Source organism: Gobius niger, assembly GCF_951799975.1.
Source record: "Gobius niger genome assembly, contig: SCAFFOLD_48, whole genome shotgun sequence".
Classification (NCBI taxonomy): Eukaryota; Metazoa; Chordata; class Actinopteri; order Gobiiformes; family Gobiidae; genus Gobius; species Gobius niger.
In genome coordinates, this window is record NW_027639329.1 from 57,501 (window position 1) to 79,237 (window position 21,737).

A 21,737-nucleotide genomic window follows, 5' to 3' on the forward strand; every position below is an offset into this window, starting at 1 on the left:
GCTTTAGCCTCAACATGTTCTGCTGTTTGGCTTTACCCAAATCTAGAAGCTTCTTGAAAAAAGCATCAAAATACTGTAGCGACAAACAACTCTGTGGCTCCAGTGGCACAAGAAAGATGTGTTTGTTTTTAAGGGACTGTGCATATTAATATATATCTCAGTGAGTACCTTGGTGAGGTACCTCAGTGTGGTACCTCAGTGTGGTACCTCAGTGTGGTACCTCAGTGTGGTACCTCAGTGTGGTACCTCAGTGTGGTACCTCTGTATGGGACCTCAGTGTGGTACCTCAGTGTGGTACCTCTGTATGGGACCTCAGTGTGGTACCTCTGTATGGGACCTCAGTGTGGTACCTCTGTGTGGTACCTCAGTGTGGTACCTCAGTGTGGTACCTCTGTATGGGACCTCAGTGTGGTACCTCTGTGTGGTACCTCAGTGTGGTACCTCAGTGTGGTACCTCAGTGAGTACCTCAGTGTGGTACCTCAGTGTGGTACCTCAGTGTGGTACCTCAGTGTGGTACCTCAGTGTGGTACCTCAGTGTGGTACCTCAGTGTGGTACCTCTGTATGGTACCTCAGCCCCCTCCAGCTGTGGTCCTCGTGCCCCTCCAGCTGTGGTCCTCGTGCCCCTCCCACTGTTAACTTTTATAAAGCCCTGAAGTGGAGGAGGCGCCAGATCGCACAAAACTTTGTATGAAACATGAGTTTTTAAAATGACCAAAATAAAAACCTGAGTAAACTGCACTTCTCTGAAACAGAGCAGAGATGGAGGGAATAAGAGACTCAGTGGGTCTGAGTGTTTCAGCAGCGAGTGACCCGGAGGTGATGAAGGTCTATGTGTGAGAAGATCAGTCTGGCAGCTTCAGGCTCATAAAGCCTCACGTGTCTAAAGTACTTTAAACTGTACGTGTGATCCTTCTGATGTGCTTTTCAAAGCTACAGGTATTTAAATGCACTGACATGAGTGAGCTCCAGGCCATGGAGGAGGACACGAGTCTGCTGAAGATCAGACATCAGGCACTTTTATTTGTGTTCAGTTGTAACAAGAGGCCTCGACCCGGTTTGAGTTTGAGCCACAGCTGAGGTGCAGATTGGAGGTTTTTGTTTGTGTAAATACAACAGCGTCATCAGCTTTTAACTGAACATGGACATTAGGGAAAAACATCAGCAAGTCATTGATCAAAATTGAAAATAAAATAAGTCCCAGAAGGAGGTTGTTTTTGAGGTCAGGTCTCTGTCCGACATGCTGGAGAGAGTGACAGTCAAGTCAGTCCTTTAACCTCTTTGGCTTTAAGCATTTTTTACAGTTCAGTTTTAATCTCAAGCTTCTGGACTGGAGTTTACAGCCTATAGGCCAGTGTGACGCCTCATTTGAAAGCTAAGACCCCCTTAGGCTCCCTGAAGGTGTGAAAATGACAACATGTAACGATATCTCTGCTCCAGAACCAGCAGATGTGTCTCAGACAGCAGCAGCTAACACGATGAACACGATGAGGAGAGACTACAGTAACAGCTCTGACCTCTGACCTCTGTCACATGTTCTATCCAAGGCCAGATGTTTGTGTTTCAGGGCGTTCTCTTGGAGAGGCCGGAGCTGTTGAAGCTAAATGCTAACCGGTAGCATGCTAACGTCTTAAACACTGACTTCTTCACATAAACGTGCGTCTCTGGGGCCGTGTTTTTACAGTCTGCGTTTACAAACACAGGATTGTACTTTAACCCCTTAACTCCCACCTGAACCGAGCATATTTCCTCCAGCTTTACCCCAATCCAAAAGCTTCTGGAAAAAAGGTGTGAAAATAGCAACAAAACTGAGACGAAAACAGGGATGAAAATGTGAGAAAAGTGAGGAAAAAATGGACGAAAAAGAGACAAAAAAGTGAGAAAAATTTGATGAAAAAATGGACGAAAATGAGACAAAAAAATGACAACAAAGTAAGAAAAATTTGATGAAAAAATGGACGAAAAAGTGATAAGAATTTGACAAAAAAAATGCGAATAATTTGACGAAAAAGTGACAATAAAGTCACGAAAATTTGACAAAAATGAGACGACTGCCCAACAAAAAAAGTGATGAAAAAATGTTATTGTAAATGTCCTAAATGAAGTGTCTGTGTTTCCACGTCCTCACTCCGGCCCCTGACAAAGGCCCAGTCAGAGAACTCTGCGACGCTCATACCTGCAGTCGTAGTGTCACCCAGAGCTGGCCAGCAGGGGGGGGTAGAGGGCGGCTTATTCACTCACAGCAGATTTAGAGACAGAAGAGAGAGAGGAACGGAGAGAAGGGGGAGGACAGATGGAGAGAGACACCGACAGCTGCTGCAGATCCTCCAGTCACTGGGAAATATGGAGATGGAGATGGAGAGAGAGAGAGATAGATAGATAGATAGATAGATAGATAGATAGATAGATAGATAGATAGATAGATACATAGATAGATACATAGATAGATAGATAGATAGATAGATACATAGATAGATAGATAGATAGATAGATAGATAGATAGATAGATAGATAGATAGATAGATAGATAGATAGATAGATAGATACATAGATAGATAGATAGATAGATAGATACATAGATAGATAGATAGATAGATAGATAGATAGATAGATAGATAGATAGATAGATAGATAGATACATAGATAGATAGATAGATAGATAGATAGATAGATAGATAGTTGGATAGATAGATAGATAGATAGATAGATAGATAGATACATAGATACATAGATAGATAGATAGATAGATAGATAGATAGATACATAGATAGATAGATAGATAGATAGATAGATAGATAGATAGATAGATACATAGATAGATAGATAGATTAGTTTGCCTTCATCTATGTCACTTCCTGTCAGTGTCAGTTCCAATAAGGAAGTGAAACTATGAGCATCACAAAAATGGTCAATTTAAACTTAACTAAAAAGTTCCTGCTTTAGTGAAAACGTTGTCCCAGTTTGGCTTTGCTCAAATCTAAAAGCTTCTTGACAAAGTGTCGTTATAGCGACAACAATGAGAAGAAAATGAGGATGAAAATGCAACAAAAAAGCAATGGAAAAAAGGAAAAAAAACACGCCGACAACGCAAGGAAAAAGATCCGGTTAGATTAGCTTTGTTGGTCTTAGCTTTCAAATGTGACGTTACACTGGGCTATTGCTCTCCTGTCAAGAAACCTTTAGATTTGGGTAAAGCCGAACTGGGGAAAATGCTGATGATTCTAAGAGTGTGTTCATACCAGAACAGTCCTCTGCTCCGCTCGTTTGTTCCGGACCAAAAGCCGAGACTGTTTTGGTCGGTCATTGTTTGTAGCATCCACCAGTGTTAGCGTTAGCATCAGTGAAGGCCTTGCTACGGTGGCTCGTTCAGCCCAAAAAGGCGCATGTTTCCTGGAGTAGTTTCAGATCAGCAGTGGTTCCGTTTGGAGCGAGACCTCCTGAACCAGTGGGTTCTTTGATCCGCAGCAGGACCCGCTGTTTCCACACCTGCGTAAAAGATCCAGATGTTTGAAACGAACCCCGGTCCGTTTAAAGTGGTCTGAAAGCAGAGTGAATAAGTGGTGAAAGAGCTTTGTGAATGTGTTCAGACTTCTTTGTCTCTGTGGTTTCCAGACTCTCGCGCTGACCGAGCCGACCGCAGGAAGCTGTTCAGACACTACACTGTGGGCTCGTACGACAGCTTCGACGCCTCCAGGTAAGAACCACCCGAGGCTCACCTGACCCCGGCTGGACCGTCCGACCACCGTCCGGCGCCACCGCTCGTTTCTCTCCGCTCGCCGCTGTTTTAGCTCCACTCGTCGCTCATTTCTCTCCGCTCGCCGCTCGTCGCTCCGGTCGAGGATGTTTCCTTCCGTTAAGTACATTAAGGCTTTAGTGTTAATTAACAGACCGTGAATAATGTGCTCGTAAAGATCTGAATAAGCTGCTTTATATTAACAGTGACCACGCTGATATGGAGAATATGCCCCGCCCTAATCCTGAACTAATGCTTTAATGCCTTTTTAATACTTAAAGCCGCACTGTGGAACTTTGGCTCATGAGCCATCTAGTGGTCGCTAAGGGAACCTAGACCAATCCTTAAAGGTCCTATATCCTGCAAAATCGACTTTTTGGAGCTTTTAGCCATGTTGTTTTGCTATTTCCTTATCAAAAACACCCCCCGAGTGGTTTGTGGCTTCATTCACGCAGCTCTCAGTAATCCTCCTGAATCCTGCTCTCTGAGGCTCCGCCCTCCTGCTCTCTGAGGCTCCGCCCTCCTGCTCTCTGAGGCTCCGCCCTCCTGCTCTCTGAGGCTCCGCCCTCTCCAAGTGCTCGACTTCTGTAATGTAATGTCTTAATTCTTACGCTAATTCTTGCTGTTTATTTATATGACGGTAAAGTATGTGCGGAGAGAGGGGGCGGAGTTAACTGAATCGAAGCGTTTTGTCTTCCGGGTTTGAAAAATACCTCCAGAAAACACTTATATTTATCACATAAATGAGGCTCCATAATGGTAGAGGTACAATATATAATATAAATGCCTATACTTAACTTTGGAATGGCTAAAATAACAGGATATAGCCCCTTTAAAGGAACAGGCCGGTGTTTTTCCAGACTGAGACATGTTCTTACCTGAGCTTAGACGAGTTGATGTGTACCGGTCTGGGCTCGTTAGCCTTTAGCCCCTCCTCCTCTCTGCGGCGTTAGAAGCGTTTCCTTGTTTAAACACAGCTACAGGATCCAGGTCTCGTCACAATGAAACGTGTGGGTTTTCTCAGTGCTTAAAAAGGAACTATATTGTGAGGCGTAAAAACAACCCCTGAGGAGCAGCTCCACGTCCGTGCAGTGATGTCTTCAGAATCCCTCAGATCCTCACTGGGGTTTAGGTCTGGACTCATCTCCTGCTCCCTGATCCACTCTTTCACAACATGAGCCTGTGAATCCTGGCATCGTCATCTTGGAATAACCCGGTCATGTGGAAGTTCAGAGAGTTTCTGAACCTGGACCTGAGGGAAACGCCTGAATCTGCATCTGAAACAACCAAACCCTGCCTTTTAAAGCGACACGTCGTGACTCTGCTCTGTTTCAGTTGAGTCTGCTGCTTCGGTCGTTTCCTGTTTCGCCGCATGTGGAGCTTATATTGTATGTGCCGCATGAGCACAAACGTAAACACGCGGCGTCAGAGCAGCAGAGTAAGGGTTAAACATGGGGGAGCCGTGGAGCGCTGTTCCTCATCAAAGCTAAAAACATGTACAACAGGGGAATCCTCCAGCCTGGTGATTCTGACCATCAGCCTGGAGGCGGGTCTCCGGGCGCGGCTGCTCCTGACGGGTCGTCCCAGCGGCATCGAAGGGTGGGTTAAATGCAGAGACACATTTCCCTAAGGAGACAATAAAGTAAACAAACAAATAAACAAACAAACAAAACAAAAAGCTTTGTTTTGGCCCAAAACGTTGGAATTAAATGGGCTAAATGCTCAGTGACCCCACGTGATTTCAGCCTGGACAGTAAGCCAGACCCTGTCCTTCCTGTCCGCTCTCTCTTCCCATTAACATGAGCAGGTCCCACAGAAATGAAGCCATAGCTTAAGATCTGGTAAAGAACAGAGAGTAAAAGCTCAGATGTGACGGAGCAGGTTAGAAAATATGACATGAGACGTAACGACTTCACTGGAGGAAACTCCGTGTTCATAACGTGGATGTTTTTGACTTGAGGCTAACGCGGCTAACGAGGCTAACGCGGCTAATGCGGCTAACGCGGCTAACGCGGCTAACGCGGCTAACGTGGCTAACGCGGCTAACACACAATAAAACATAAAACTAGCGCAAAGTTTTGAACGAGCCTGAGCAAGAAAGAATGGTCCTGTTAGTTTAAATAATATTTACTTGTTTACATGTTATATTATCATTTTTCAACACTCGCCTTTAGCTCTAAGATAAAGCTCCGCCCCTTACGAGCGCTGGCGTTTCCTTTGGGGCAGATTCACAGTGAACATGATGTTTGTGACACGTTTCTGTGACTCCATCAGTAACTCGTCCTTCACCAGATCCTGAGCTTCTCTTTATATGTTTCTCATTATGAACGTAAACGATCAGTGACAGGAAGTCCAGGTCCGTGACTGTCCTGAAGACGTCACGTGGGGAAACTGTGCATATTAAAAAATCCATCTCGGTCGACTTGTCACCGAGTGTTTATCTGATTCAGCTCATGCGTTGCTATGGCGATGCCCACAGCGGAGTGATATGGAGGGGGCGTGGCTTCACCCAGGGGGAAAATAGAATCTTTTGGGGAAACAGCATTTTTCACTCTTTTTAGCCGTTTTCTAGCAAAATATGAACTTATTTATCACATAAATAAAGTCCAGTGTAAATCAGGTCCATGTGGAGGTTTGTTCACAGCTGGTTGTTCAGTAGAAGTGAAAAAAACGGCATTCGTAGGTAGCATTAGCATTAGCATGAAGCATCATGTTAGCATTCTCTTTTTTATGTATCTATGAACCGCTTTGCTCCTCCTCCTTTGTATCTTTATTTAGTATAAACCATATTCATAGTTCAGCGTTTGTTAAAGTAGTTTTTGAATAATTAGAGAAAGCTTAGAGTTTTTAAACATGACCATATATGGGCGAATCCAGAGACGCCAGGGCTGTAACTCCCGGACTCTGTGAGCGGCTACAGCCTGTTAGCCCTGGAGAAGTCTGAACGTCCCACTGAGATCAAGAATGTCTTTTTCAGGGGAGTCCTGGTCCCAGAGGGGAGCCTATTGTACATGTTTTAGTTATAGGGGAAACCAGAGCAGTCACGAGGAGAACATGGAGGCTCCACACAGAAAGGCCCAGGTGGGAGAGCGATGGTGGAGAGCCTGAAGCAGAGAGTAGCTCCTCCTCCAAACCGTCTCTGAGCGATGAAGATCTGCTGCTGTGACATCACCTGCAAACCCCATCACCGCCTCGCTCCCTGAGAGAGTTCAGACCCAGTTCAGACGCGTCACAACCTTTTATTTTGAAGGAGTCGAAGTGAAGCTGACGTCCTCCTCACGCTCCTCCTCACGCTCCTCCTCACCCTCCTCTCACTGCGTAAAACATTCATGACTGTTTTCCACTGTGACTCTCATGACGCTTTCCACACGGCTCCGGCTCATCGAACACGGGAACCACGTGTCTTAAAACAAACGTGTTTATTCTCTGACGCTGAAACGCTTTTGTAAAATCCCTCTGAGCAGATCTTTGGAACTAATGTGTAACCAAATAAAAGCACATTTCAACCTGGAAAATATGATCAGCAGCACAAACCCCGCCCCCTGAGGCCTGTCAATCAAAGGCCAGACTCTGCAGTGAAACAGAACACTTTTAATATATTAACAAAGACTTTCTGAACTTCTTCCTTTGTTTGTTTGTGTTTCAGTTTTAGAACAGGCTGAATGTGCTTGATCTCTCAGGTTAGGAGGACATGAACGAGAGCTGCTGATGTTCTTGCTCTGCCGTGGCTGTTTCTGTCACTGTAGAACCGGACATTATAACAGTGTCCAGGCTTTAGTCCTGAGCCGCGTGTCAGTGATGTTGAAATGTATTTATTAGTTAGTCTCAGAGGCGGCAACACAAAGTTTCAGAACATTCAAAACATTCACACAGATGATCTGGACTGGAGACTTCAAAACAAGCTCCTGGATTTGTTCCTGAAAGTCCATCTGCAGTAACAAAACGTCAGGGGCGAGTGATGTAAATGTGAGGCAAAGGGAGCTCTTGTTTTGGGGTAACTCGTCCCTCTTTGCTCCTGCCATGTCCTGTGGATCTTCAGCTGTAGCTACACCCATGGTCTACGCCAGGGTCTCCCCAGTGTTTAAGCTCACATCCAGCCCATACGTCCCAAAAAAGTGATTAACTAGATCAATATAAACGTCTCCATTTGAGCATATTAATCCAAACTTTAGTTGTTTTGACTATTGTTGTTTGATTATGTCACTTGTTCTGAGATGTTTCTGACTCGTTTCGATACATTTCGTCCTTATTTCAGGTCATTTTCTTTGCCAATGGGGAAAGAAAATTGGTCTTATCTCATTGGCAATTTTACTTTCTTATTTCAAGCGAGATTTACCCTAGAACTGGTCTGAAATGTCCTCAAACAAGCAAAGGAAACCTGGTCCGATCAGGAAAAGTGTCTAAATAAGTTCATTTGCATAAACAGATAAGTGCCATTGAAAAAACTCAACATATGCTTCAACATTTCTCTTTACATCGCAGTGTTTTTCATGACCAGATTTGTTTCAGTGCCATAAAAATATGAAATCACTTGTTATTAAATTAATTTGTCATTAAATTCACACAACTTCAGCTTCATAAGTGGCATCTGTTGCAATAACAAATGTCCAAAACGATTTTGAAAAAAATTCAAAACGGAGATATCTGCTTTTGCAAATGAACTTCTCATTAGCGAAAACCGCTCAAAACAAGAAACATTTCCTCAATTCAAGTCATTTAAGCCAATGCTTGATATTTACTTTTGCAGTGTGGTTATTCCAGGTTAGCCCCGTTAGCCCTGTTAGCCCCGTTAGCCCTGTTAGCCCCGTTAGCCCCGTTAGCCCTGTTAGCTTGTTACAATCGCCTCCCGCTCATTGTTGATGAAAAGTCCGCAACATAGAGAGTCAGAGCAGTCATGAAATATCCGCTGCAGGATTCCTCTTGTGGAAGAAGATGAAGAAGAAGTGCCTTGTGAATAAACACATACTGAGTGGACGAGCCTGAAGTCCAGTGTAGAGAAAAACAAACTGAGGTGAGACTGTCGCCCGTGATTCACTGTCCCACATCAGGAGCTCCAGATACAGCAGTGTCGTCCATAACGTCGCCTCCACCAGGAAAAGACACATTTATTTATTTAGTAAAAACTCTCAACTCTTCTCTTTAAAGTTGTTTTTCAGAAGAGCAAAGATGGTTTTGATGTAGCCTGATAAACCACACCCACCTTCTTTCTGCACGAAAGGTGGGTGTGGCCACGCACGGTAGACAAGTTGTTGATTGGCGGCTAAGGCCGAACCAATCACGACCGTCACAGAGAAATGAGAAGGTTACGTCACTCGCTGCACCTCTATGTTATTAGTTCAATTAACGTTAACATCAGCCAAAACTAATCATGGATGAAGTAGTCGAGGATTTTGCCTCGTGTTCTCCGCGTGAGTTTATATTCACTTCATATTTGTTTAATTGGACACAGCTGTCGTCACGTCCGCTAATCGCTAATTGGTTTATTTCAATCTGTGCGCGTTAGGCCCCGCCCCTTCAAACTGCTCCAATTGCTCCGTGACCAGACTCACTCCCTGCATGGACTGGACAGGGAAGAGTCTGGCAGAGCCAGGCAAGTTTTGATGTTGACCTGGCTCCTCTGGATGAGCCACCAGGGGGTGCTGTTGCTCTGCTTTCCTTTGGTTTGGCCTGAAACACACGTGTCCACATCACCTCGTGACATCACAAGGTGGAGCAGTGCGCTCTGGAGGAATATGCAGACTAACTTTAAAGGTTAAAAAGAGGAGATATTCTTCCCTAAAGTCTGCTGTCTTTGCTCCGCTTCACTGTGATCCACTTTCAGACCAACTCCTTTAATCCTTCACCGTCACTCGGACCGCGCCCCGCCGGTTGGGAACCCTGTGCCCGCCTCAGCTGTCGTCAGTGTCGGTCTCCCGTCGCTCCATCTCTCGCTCTGCCTCGCGCTGTTTACCGTGAAGCCTCGCGCCGCTTCTCTCTGCCTCCCGTGCGCGCGTCTCTCCCACCGCGGCGGCAGCAGCAGCTCAGAGCGTCCGCGTTTCCACCGCCTCCTCCGCCGCCTCTGCCGCGCTCTCCTCCCGCCGCAGCCGCGCTCTCCTCCCGCCGCAGCCGCGCTCTCCTCCCGCCTCAGCCGCGCTCTCCTCCCGCCTCAGCCGCGCTCTCCTCCCGCCTCAGCCGCGCTCTCCTCCCGCCTCAGCCGCGCTCTCCTCCCGCCTCAGCCGCGCTCTCCTCCCGCCTCAGCCGCGCTCTCCTCCCGCCTCAGCCGCGCTCTCCTCCCGCCTCAGCCGCGCTCTCCTCCCGCCTCAGCCGCGCTCTCCTCCCGCCTCAGCCGCGCTCTCCTCCCGCCTCAGCCGCGCTCTCCTCGGTAGCGGCGGACTCAGCCTCCCCCCGGCGCGCGCGCTCGGAGCTCGGAGCTTTTAACCGTCCGTGTCCGCGGTTTTTGGGACGCGCGGTCGGTATGCGGGCGGTGACCGCGGGGCCGCTTCGCTGGGGCTGTCGGCGCGGCTGAAGCGCAGGGGCACCGCCGGGTTCGGGGGGGCCTCAGGGGCGGTTCGAGCGGGGCCCCGGCTCGGACTGTCCTCATCGCCATGAACGCGCAGTCCAGCCGGGCGTCCGTGGCCATGCTGCGGATGATGGGCTGCGCTAACGGCCGCTCGGCCCGACACCATCTGCTCCACAGTGACTGCGTGGTGGAGGAGAAGACGGTGGTGCTGCAGAAGAAGGAGAACGAGGGCTTCGGCTTCGTGCTGCGCGGCGCCAAAGGTAAGAACAGTTTTACATCTGTCTCTCATCCCTCACCTGTGCGTGCGTGCGTCCGCGCGGCCTGCGGCAGCGGCTGCGGACACACCGCGCGGCGCGTCAGGGGGAAGTTTGACGCTTTGGCACCGGGGTTTTCCTCCAGGCCGAGGCGCGACTGGAACTTAAAGAACCGTGAACTGTGTTCAAAGATCCAGAGGTTTCACATGTGGGGCTGGTGCTCACACTTTACTAGAGTCACATCAGAACGTTCCACATGAGGAGCTCCAGGTCCTGCTTCAGTCTCTTGTTACAGAGTGATGACAGTCCGCGCGGGGCTGGGGGGCTGGTGTTGGTGAAGCTGTTTTGTGTTTGCATGAGTTCAGATGAAGTTGTGACTTTGTTGTTGTAGAAATAAAAAGAGTAAATAAGTTTCTAATATCCACCAGTTTAAAGAGCCTGATGTGTCTCTGATGTGTCTCTATGAGCCTGACTTAGTCTGGGAGCCGCTCAGGTCATTGTGCTGAATGTCTCTCTGTGCTGGAGCCACATCGTATCATGGCATCAGATCACGCATGACGTAAACTTTAGAGCTGAACACTTTAGAGCACGGACTAAACATGCAGCTGCCATGTTGGATCCGTGTGTCCAAGAGTCCTCGTCTGTGATTGGTCCATGTGGAGACCTGGCCCCTGGTCCTGAGGCTGTGCAGGTCACATGATCACACGGCAGGTCACATGATCACACGGCAGGTCACATGATCACACGGCAGGTCACATGATCACACGGCAGGTCACATGATCACACGGCAGGTCACATGATCACACGGCAGGTCACATGATCACACGGCAGGGCAGGTCACATGATCACACGGCAGCAGCAGCAGCAGCAGCAGCAGCAGCTGCATGGGCTCAGCCCCAAACACAGACAAACATGACCAGATGATACACTGTAAAAGGCTCATGGCAGATGTTACTGTAACCGACAGGTTCCAGTATATTACTGTACTACTGATACTGTGTACTAATATGACAGTATCACTGTAAAGTACTTCTGCAGTAGTGATACTGTAAAGTACTTCTGCAGTAGTGATACTGTAAAGTACTTCTGCAGTAGTGATGAGCGGCTCCAGAGTGAGTTCTCCTGCTCTGTCCTAAAGAGCCACAAAGTAAACGTCCTCATCACCGTGACGACCAGCCCCACCCACACACACTGGAGTTATTCTCAAAGATCTTTTTGCTCCATAGAAGATTTTTCAGGTTTTTAACACAAAAACTTTCTTTCTTGTGTTTAGTTTTAGGAAAGTCAATCCTAATGTGGCCTTTTCACAGTTTGAGGCTGATTTAAACTGCAGAGTTTTGCCTAAAATCCTCCAGATTCATTTGATCTGATGAATGAAACATTTCCTGCTGTTTCTCAGACTCATAAAGTTATTTATTTACTTAAAGAGCTTCTGTTACTGTGACTTTATATGTGGACCTAAAGTAAAGTAAACACTCACAGAGGAGGAAGTACTGGTGTGTTTACTAGAGTAGAAGTACATCACAGGGTCACTCAGGGGTAAATACTTTACAGTTAACTCCACTTATATTCATCATTTCATTCATGACTTCGTAAAAGTACTGGTCAAATATAAAAGTACTAAAGTATTTGAAAGTATTGTTGTGTGAGGCTGTGTGGTCCAGGACACGCCTTGGTGGAGGTTTGTTTCCTCTTCTCCAAACCCACAGATCAAGAAACTGTCTCCGACCAACCTTAGTGACCGGAGCTTTAGGCCACGCCTCATTTGAAAGCTAAGACCTACAAAAGCTCTTTCCCCTCGTGTGTTTTCGTCACTGTTGTGAAGCTCTTCATCTCCCCCGTCCCCCCCCCCTCACCCTCCCCCTCTGACGTCTCAGACTCTGCAGAGTGACGTCACTCGGATCCCCCCGACTCTCATGTCCCCCCCCCCCGTGCCCCCCCCCTCTAATCCTCCAGACTGAACTTTACGATTGTGATTTTCTTTTCTGTGACTCGTTGAATCCACAGCTTTAACACAGAGTAACATCTGTGTTAAAGAGCAGATCACTTTACATGAGGTGTTAATAACATGTTAATGAGCTTTAATAATAACATGTTAATGAGCTTTAATAACATGTTAATGAGCTTTAATAACATGTTAATGAGCTTTAATAACATGTTGATGAGTTTTAATAATAACATGTTAATGAGCTTTAATAATAACATGTTACTGAGCTTTAATAACATGTTAATGAGCTTTAATAACATGTTAATGAGCTTTAATAACATGTTAATGAGCTTTAATAATAACATGTTACTGAGCTTTAATAACATGTTAATGAGCTTTAATAATAACATGTTACTGAGCTTTAATAACATGTTAATGAGCTTTAATAACATGTTAATGAGCTTTAATAATAACATGATTATACAGATGTGAATAAGCTGCTCATTAAACTCTCATTAATGTTCATTATCGCCTCATTAAAGCTTCATTAGAGCTGTTAGAGCAGCTCAGGCTCCACTGGTTTCTCCAGTGAAGGTTCCTCAGTCCTCGTCTGTACTCTGGTCTTTATCTGAGCTGGAGCTTTAGAGTTGCTGACGAAGCCAGGAGGAGTTTTCCAACTTTCATTGAAGATGGAAAACTCCTGCACGACTGAGAGGCCAGACACAAACAACAACATCGAAAAAGAAATATAAAACATGAAAAAAAAAACGTTGGATAAAAAGGGGAAAATTTAAGGCAGAATTGGGGGAAATGAAAGAAAATGAGGAGGGGTTTCTTCCCTTTTAATGGAAGTTTAAAAGAAGGTGTAGATGATGAAAATGTAAAAGAAATGAAATGGAAGGAAAAGGAATAAATAAAGTGTTAAAAACCAAGTGTCGTTAAAGAACTGGAGCCCGAAACTTTATACTATAAACAATCACAAATCCAAGCGACTTTATTGTTCCAATAGTCTCCCCCCTCCTCCCCCCCTCCCTCCTCCCTCCCCCCTCCCTGTCTTTGACCTTCCCTGGTGAGATGCGGCGCCCGGAGCCGCCTCAGTCCGGGCGCCATGATGCGAAGCGTCAGCTCTGTCCCCGTCCTCCCCCGTCCTCCCCCGTCCTCCCCCGTCCTCCCCCGTCCTCCCCCCGTCCTCCCCCGTCCTCCCCTGTGGCCGGAGCGTCTCTCCCTCAGACAGACGGGTGAGGGAGAGACGCCCCCCCCGGCGGGGTCAGGCGGGGGGGGAGGAGGAGAGGCTCTGTGTTATTCTGACTGTTTTCAAACATCACAGACTTGGATCAGACTCAGGTGTTTCCTGGACTTGGCTCCAGACCTCAGGGATGTTCCTCAGCAGAAGCTCCTCCAGAACAACATCTGGTCCAAAACCTTCAACACGTTCAGTTCTACTGGGATCAAACAGGAAAACCTCCCAAAGCAGGAGCTGAACAAAAGCATCCAGGTCATGATGCTGCTCGTCCAGCGACACATTATTCACATATTGTTGCCCAATTATTTATTCATTCATTTGTTCCATTTTCCGCACATTCCTGGGCCTTGCAGATGAACCTGCAGATGAATCTGTAGCAGATGTGCAGATGTTCCACATGTTTCTGGACGTTGCAGATGAACCTGCAGATGTGCAGATGTTCCACATGTTTCTGGACGTTGCAGATGAACCTGCAGATGTGCAGATGTTCCACATGTGTCAGAAACATCCACAGGTTAAAGTTTCTGCTGATCTGTCGTGGCCTAGAGGTTAAAGCTGCTGCACTTACGGCAGAGTCATGAGTTTGCGTCCTTGAACCTCTCGCTCCAGTTTGGCTTTACCTCCAGTGTGACGCCTCATTTGAAAGCTAAGCCCCTCAGACTGATGCAAACAGAGAGTTTTCCTCGTGTTGTCGTAACTTTTTTCTTCTCGTTTGTGTCGCTGTGACCCTTTTTTTCCCAAGAATCTTCTAGATTTGGGTAAAGTCGAACTGGAGAAAATGCTCAGTTCAGCAAATAAAAGTTAAACCAAATAAAACTTTCAGAAAGAAAAGAAAGAAGTGACGTTGAGTTTACTTTTGCAAAGCTTCACTCACTTTGTACTAACCCCCCCTCTCCCCCCCCTCTCCCCCCGTCTGCCCCCCCCTCCCCCCCCCCCATAGCGGACACCCCGATCGAGGAGTTCACTCCGACGCCGGCGTTCCCGGCGCTGCAGTACCTGGAGTCGGTGGATGAGGGCGGTGTGGCGTGGCAGGCGGGGCTCCGGACGGGCGACTTCCTCATCGAGGTGAGACCTGCTCATGGCTTTCAGTTTGCGGAGCCCGGGGGCGGGGCTGGAGGCGGGGCCGGGGGCGGGGCCGGGGGCGGGGCTGCGTGTGGAGCTGCCAGTCTGATCCCGCCTCAGGCCCATAGTTTTGTCTTTGTCATAATCTTCAGCTGAAGCTAATTTTCTCCAGCTTTACCCAAATCTAAAGCTTCTGGACTGGAGTTTACAGCCTTTAGGCCACAGTAACATCTCATTTGAAAGCTAAGACCTGTAGAACTCCCCCCACTTCTCCCTTCTCGTCGCTTTCGTTGTTTTCAGTGACTGTGATGATCAGAACGAGCTGAGATTAAAGAAGCTTGGATCAGTTTTGTGGGTCTTAGCTTTCAAATGAGGCGTTTCCCTGGCCTATAGGCTGTAAAGTCTAGTCGAGAAGCTTTAGATTTGGGTAGAGTCGACCTGGAGGAAGTGCACTGATGTAAGGCGGGGTTAGAGGTTAAAGGTGTGATGAAAGTGATGAAAAAGCTGAGCTCGTGTTTCTGTTTCGTGTTTCTGATCGGCCATGTTGTTTGACATTGTCCAGTATCAATAATCTGCTGCTGAGTGATGCCCGTGTTGCCATGGAAACGTGTACGCGAGTAACCCACATGTGGCGCAGGGGTTCAGGTGTTTACAACATGTCCAGAACATTCACGCCAGCATTTGGAGCGCCGCCATCTTGTTTTTACTGTGGGGGCTGCGCAGTCCGCCTCATCCCTTCGCCTCATTCTCCCGCCTCATTGCCTCATCCCTTCGCCTCGCTCTTCCGCTCGCCGCTCTGAGCAGCTCGCGTTAGCGTAGCGTGCTAACTGGCTAACGGCTGAACAGATGTTCCTCTTGTTCGTGCAGAACAAACTGATCACAGAGGGTTTGAAGCCTCTTGAATCTGCTTCGTCCCTGTTCAGATCTATGTAATAAATCGTAATCGCGAGGTGGGCGGGGCTTAAGCTCCATACGTCGCCCCCATTTTTCTTTCCCAGAAACCTGCGGGCGACTTTCACTGTAGTAGATGGAGTCGCTCATTCTGCTGGTGCTGTGGACACTCAGTCCTGCTGGAACTGCAGCCAGTATATACAGTATATACAGTCTATAGAGTATATAGACTCTATATACTGTATATACTCTATAGACTCTATAGAGTATATAGAGTATATAGAGTATATAGAGTATATAGAGTATATAGAGTCTACAGTCATTATACAGGGGATCTGGGACTGCAGAGAATCAGAGCAACTGTGAAAAGAGCACGGCTGCGTCAGACACTTTTATTCACATGTGTAGTGGCCACAGTTGTTGTAATGTGCAGGGGGGGCTTGGAGCACAAAGGTTGGGAAGTGAGGAACTCATAATCTCAGAACATCACATGTGAACTGGAGAGACTGCGCCGGGTGAAGGCGGAGGTCGGGCTGGTCATGAGTTTTGGACTTTTCTTCTTCTTCTTCTCGTCCTGTTGTGGTGAACGCGGAGGCGACTGTCGCTCGTTCAGCCTGAGACTCAAAAGCAGAGATGGACGTGTTCAATACTTTGGTGATCAGACCCTGTGTGTAAGGTCCATGAGTGAGGCCTGTGTGATCGAGCTGTGTCAGTCCCCTCAGACACGGCTCCCGGCGGCTCCAGGCGGATCCCGTCTGTCGCTGGTGATGATGCTGTGTTTGTGTTTGTGTTTGCGATTGCGAGACGCTCCGTTTAACAGACCGTGGCGTCGGGAGTCGTCCCCTGAGCGTCCAATCACAGCCCTCCACTGTGGCCCAAAATAACCCACAGGAGACTTCATTACTGCAGAGAAACGGGAGGGAAACGAGCGTTTAGGGACGGGGAGGCGGAGCGACCCCTCCCTCAGAGACACCAGGGAAACGAGCGTTTAGGGACGGGGAGGCAGAGCGACCCCTCCCTCAGAGACACCAGGGGAACGAGCGTTTAGGGACGGGGAGGCAGAGCGACCCCTCCCTCAGAGACACCAGGGGAACGAGCGTTTAGGGACGGGGAGGCAGAGCGACCCCTCCCTCAGAGACACCAGGGGAACGAGCGTTTACAGACGGGGAGGCGGAGCGACCCCTCCCTCAGTGACACCAGGGGAACGAGCGTTTAGGGACGGGGAGGCAGAGCGACCCCTCCCTCAGAGACACCAGGGGAACGAGCGTTTAGGGACGGGAGGCAGAGCGACCCCTCCCTCAGAGACACCAGGGGAACGAGCGTTTACAGACGGGGAGGCAGAGCGACCCCTCCCTCAGAGACACCAGGGGAACGAGCGTTTAGGGACGGGGAGGCAGAGCGACCCCTCCCTCAGAGACACCAGGGGAACGAGCGTTTAGGGACGGGGAGGCAGAGCGACCCCTCCCTCAGTGACACCAGGGGAACGAGCGTTTAGGGACGGGGAGGCAGAGCGACCCCTCCCTCAGAGACACCAGGGAAACGAGCGTTTAGGGACGGGGAGGCAGAGCGACCCCTCCCTCAGAGACACCAGGGGAACGAGCGTTTAGGGACGGGGAGGCAGAGCGACCCCTCCCTCAGAGACACCAGGGGAACGAGCGTTTAGGGACGGGGAGGCGGAGCGACCCCTCCCTCAGAGACACCAGGGGAACGAGCGTTTAGGGACGGGGAGGCAGAGCGACCCCTCCCTCAGAGACACCAGGGGAACGAGCGTTTAGGGACGGGGAGGCAGAGCGACCCCTCCCTCAGAGACACCAGGGGAACGAGCGTTTAGGGACGGGGAGGCAGAGCGACCCCTCCCTCAGAGACACCAGGGGAACGAGCGTTTAGGGACGGGGAGGCAGAGCGACCCCTCCCTCAGAGACACCAGGGGAACGAGCGTTTAGGGACGGGAGGCAGAGCGACCCCTCCCTCAGAGACACCAGGGGAACGAGCGTTTAGGGACGGGGAGGCAGAGCGACCCCTCCCTCAGAGACACCAGGGGAACGAGCGTTTAGGGACGGGGAGGCAGAGCGACCCCTCCCTCAGAGACACCAGGGGAACGAGCGTTTAGGGACGGGGAGGCAGAGCGACCCCTCCCTCAGAGACACCAGGGGAACGAGTGTTTAGGGACGGGGAGGCAGAGCGACCCCTCCCTCAGAGACACCAGGGGAACGAGCGTTTAGGGACGGGGAGGCAGAGCGACCCCTCCCTCAGAGACACCAGGGGAACGAGCGTTTAGGGACGGGGAGGCAGAGCGACCCCTCCCTCAGAGACACCAGGGGAACGAGCGTTTAGGGACGGGGAGGCAGAGCGACCCCTCCCTCAGAGACACCAGGGGAACGAGCGTTTAGGGACGGGAGGCAGAGCGACCCCTCCCTCAGTGACACCAGGGGAACGAGCGTTTAGGGACGGGGAGGCAGAGCGACCCCTCCCTCAGAGACACCAGGGGAACGAGCGTTTAGGGACGGGGAGGCAGAGCGACCCCTCCCTCAGAGACACCAGGGGAACGAGCGTTTAGGGACGGGGAGGCAGAGCGACCCCTCCCTCAGTGACACCAGGGGAACGAGCGTTTACGGACGGGGAGGCAGAGCGACCCCTCCCTCAGAGACACCAGGGGAACGAGCGTTTAGGGACGGGGAGGCAGAGCGACCCCTCCCTCAGAGACACCAGGGGAACGAGCGTTTAGGGACGGGGAGGCAGAGCGACCCCTCCCTCAGAGACACCAGGGGAACGAGCGTTTAGGGACGGGGAGGCAGAGCGACCCCTCCCTCAGAGACACCAGGGGAACGAGCGTTTAGGGACGGGAGGCAGAGCGACCCCTCCCTCAGTGACACCAGGGGAACGAGCGTTTACGGACGGGGAGGCAGAGCGACCCCTCCCTCAGTGACACCAGGGGAACGAGCGTTTACGGACGGGGAGGCAGAGCGACCCCTCCCTCAGAGACACCAGGGGAACGAGCGTTTAGGGACGGGGGGGCAGAGCGACCCCTCCCTCAGAGACACCAGGGGAACGAGCGTTTAGGGACGGGGAGGCGGAGCGACCCCTCCCTCAGAGACACCAGGGGAACGAGCGTTTAGGGACGGGGAGGCAGAGCGACCCCTCCCTCAGAGACACCAGGGGAACGGCAGAGCTTCACTCAGACATCTCAGCAGCAGAAGAGCGGCCTAAAACTAACTGAACCAGATTAAAACAAACTGAACCAGATTCAAACAAACTGAACCAGATTCAAACAAACTGAACCAGATTCAAACAAACTAAACCAGGTTAAAACAAACTGAACCAGATTCAAACAAACTGAACCAGATTCAAACAAACTGAACCAGATTCAAACAAACTAAACCAGGTTAAAACAAACTGAACCAGATTCAAACAAACTGAACCAGATTCAAACAAACTGAACCAGATTCAAACAAACTAAACCAGGTTAAAACAAACTAAACCAGATTCAAACAAACTAAACCAGGTTAAAACAAACTGAACCAGATTCAAACAAACTGAACCAGATTCAAACAAACTGAACCAGATTCAAACAAACTGAACCAGATTCAAACAAACTGAACCAGATTAAAACAAACTGAACCAGATTAAAACAAACTAAACCAGATTAAAACAAACTGAACCAGATTAAAACAAACTAAACCAGATTAAAACAAACTGAACCAGATTAAAACAAACTAAACCAGATTAAAACAAACTGAACCAGATTCAAACAAACTAAACCAGATTCAAACAAACTGAACCAGATTAAAACAAACTGAACCAGATTCAAACAAACTGAACCAGATTAAAACAAACTGAACCAGATTAAAACAAACTAAACCAGATTAAAACAAACTGAACCAGATTAAAACAAACTAAACCAGATTAAAACAAACTGAACCAGATTAAAACAAACTAAACCAGATTAAAACAAACTGAACCAGATTAAAACAAACTGAACCAGATTCAAACAAACTGAACCAGATTAAAACAAACTAAACCAGATTCAAACAAACTAAACCAGATTTAAACAAACTGAACCAGATTAAAACAAACTAAACCAGATTAAAACAAACTAAACCAGATTAAAACAAACTGAACCAGATTAAAACAAACTAAACCAGATTAAAACAAACTGAACCAGATTAAAACAAACTAAACCAGATTAAAACAAACTGAACCAGATTAAAACAAACTAAACCAGATTAAAACAAACTGAACCAGATTAAAACAAACTGAACCAGATTCAAACAAACTGAACCAGATTAAAACAAACTGAACCAGATTCAAACAAACTGAACCAGATTAAAACAAACTAAACCAGATTCAAACAAACTGAACCAGATTAAAACAAACTGAACCAGATTAAAACAAACTGAACCAGATTAAAACAAACTGAACCAGATTCAAACAAACTGAACCAGATTAAAACAAACTAAACCAGATTCAAACAAACTAAACCAGATTTAAACAAACTGAACCAGATTAAAACAAACTAAACCAGATTCAAACAAACTAAACCAGATTTAAACAAACTGAACCAGATTAAAACAAACTAAACCAGATTAAAACAAACTGAACCAGATTAAAACAAACTGAACCAGATTAAAACAAACTAAACCAGATTAAAACAAACTAAACCAGATTCAAACAAACTGAACCAGATTAAAACAAACTGAACCAGATTAAAACAAACTAAACCAGATTCAAACAAACTAAACCAGATTAAAACAAACTGAACCAGATTAAAACAAACTGAACCAGATTAAAACAAACTGAACCAGATTAAAACAAACTGAACCAGATTAAAACAAACTGAACCAGATTAAAACAAACTGAACCAGATTAAAACAAACTGAACCAGATTAAAACAAACTAAACCAGATTAAAACAAACTAGACCAGATTACAACAAACTAAACCAGATTTAAACAAACTGAACCAGATTAAAACAAACTGAACCAGATTAAAACAAACTGAACCAGATTCAAACAAACTGAACCAGATTAAAACAAACTAAACCAGATTAAAACAAACTAAACCAGATTCAAACAAACTGAACCAGATTCAAACAAACTGAACCAGATTCAAACAAACTAAACCAGATTAAAACAAACTGAACCAGATTAAAACAAACTGAACCAGATTAAAACAAACTGAACCAGATTAAAACAAACTGAACCAGATTAAAACAAACTAAACCAGATTAAAACAAACTAAACCAGATTCAAACAAACTGAACCAGATTCAAACAAACTGAACCAGATTCAAACAAACTAAACCAGATTCAAACAAACTAAACCAGATTCAAACAAACTGAACCAGGTTAAAACAAACTAAACCAGGCCAAAATGGAACTAAACACTGATGTTCTCCATAAACACGGAGCCGCTTCAGGTTGATTCATCGCGGCTTCTCGTGCGATGACGATCATTTAGTGACAGATTCTCCAGATGTGTTTGAGTCTGTAAACTGTGAGGCTAAAGTGCAGATGTTGTTTGAGTTTAGTCCCTTTGTCACACAAACAATTCAAACGTAAACTCTGTCTGTAAAACTTTGATACGACTGTTTTTATAATGAAAGGTAAAAGAGAGACCTCTTTCCTCTGGTCGTGATGTGTTCAGGCGTCTCAGTGTTTCCTCTGGTCGTGATGTGTTCAGGCGTCTCAGTCTTTCCTCTGGTCGTGATGTGTTCAGGCGTCTCAGTCTTTCCTCTGGTCGTGATGTGTTCAGGCGTCTCAGTCTTTCCTCTGGTCGTGATGTGTTCAGGCGTCTCTGTTCTCAGTGTTTCCTCTGGTCGTGATGTGTTCAGGCGTCTCAGTCTTTCCTCTGGTCGTGATGTGTTCAGGCGTCTCTGTTCTCAGTGTTTCCTCTGGTCGTGATGTGTTCAGGCGTCTCTGTTCTCAGTGTTTACTCTGGTCGTGATGTGTTCAGGCGTCTCTGTGTTTACTCTGGTCGTGATGTGTTCAGGCGTCTCTGCTCTCAGTGTTTCCTCTGGTCGTGATGTGTTCAGGCGTCTCTGCTCTCAGTGTTTCCTCTGGTCGTGATGTGTTCAGGCGTCTCTGTGTTTCCTCTGGTCGTGATGTGTTCAGGCGTCTCTGTTCTCAGTGTTT

General features: G+C 47.6%; 1 protein-coding gene across 1 annotated transcript in view; it reads left to right on the forward strand.

Annotated features, from left to right (window-relative positions):
- Positions 1 to 21,737, forward strand: part of LOC306982579 (SH3 and multiple ankyrin repeat domains protein 2-like) — a gene marked incomplete at its 5' end in the record, with an annotated part of 69,051 nt that overhangs the window by 12,784 nt on the left and 34,530 nt on the right. The window contains 3 exons of the mRNA XM_079583044.1: positions 3,612 to 3,693; positions 10,409 to 10,491; positions 14,596 to 14,806. Of these exons, the coding sequence (XP_079439170.1) occupies positions 3,612 to 3,693; positions 10,409 to 10,491; positions 14,596 to 14,806 (376 nt within the window). The remainder of the gene's footprint in view (positions 1 to 3,611; positions 3,694 to 10,408; positions 10,492 to 14,595; positions 14,807 to 21,737) is intronic.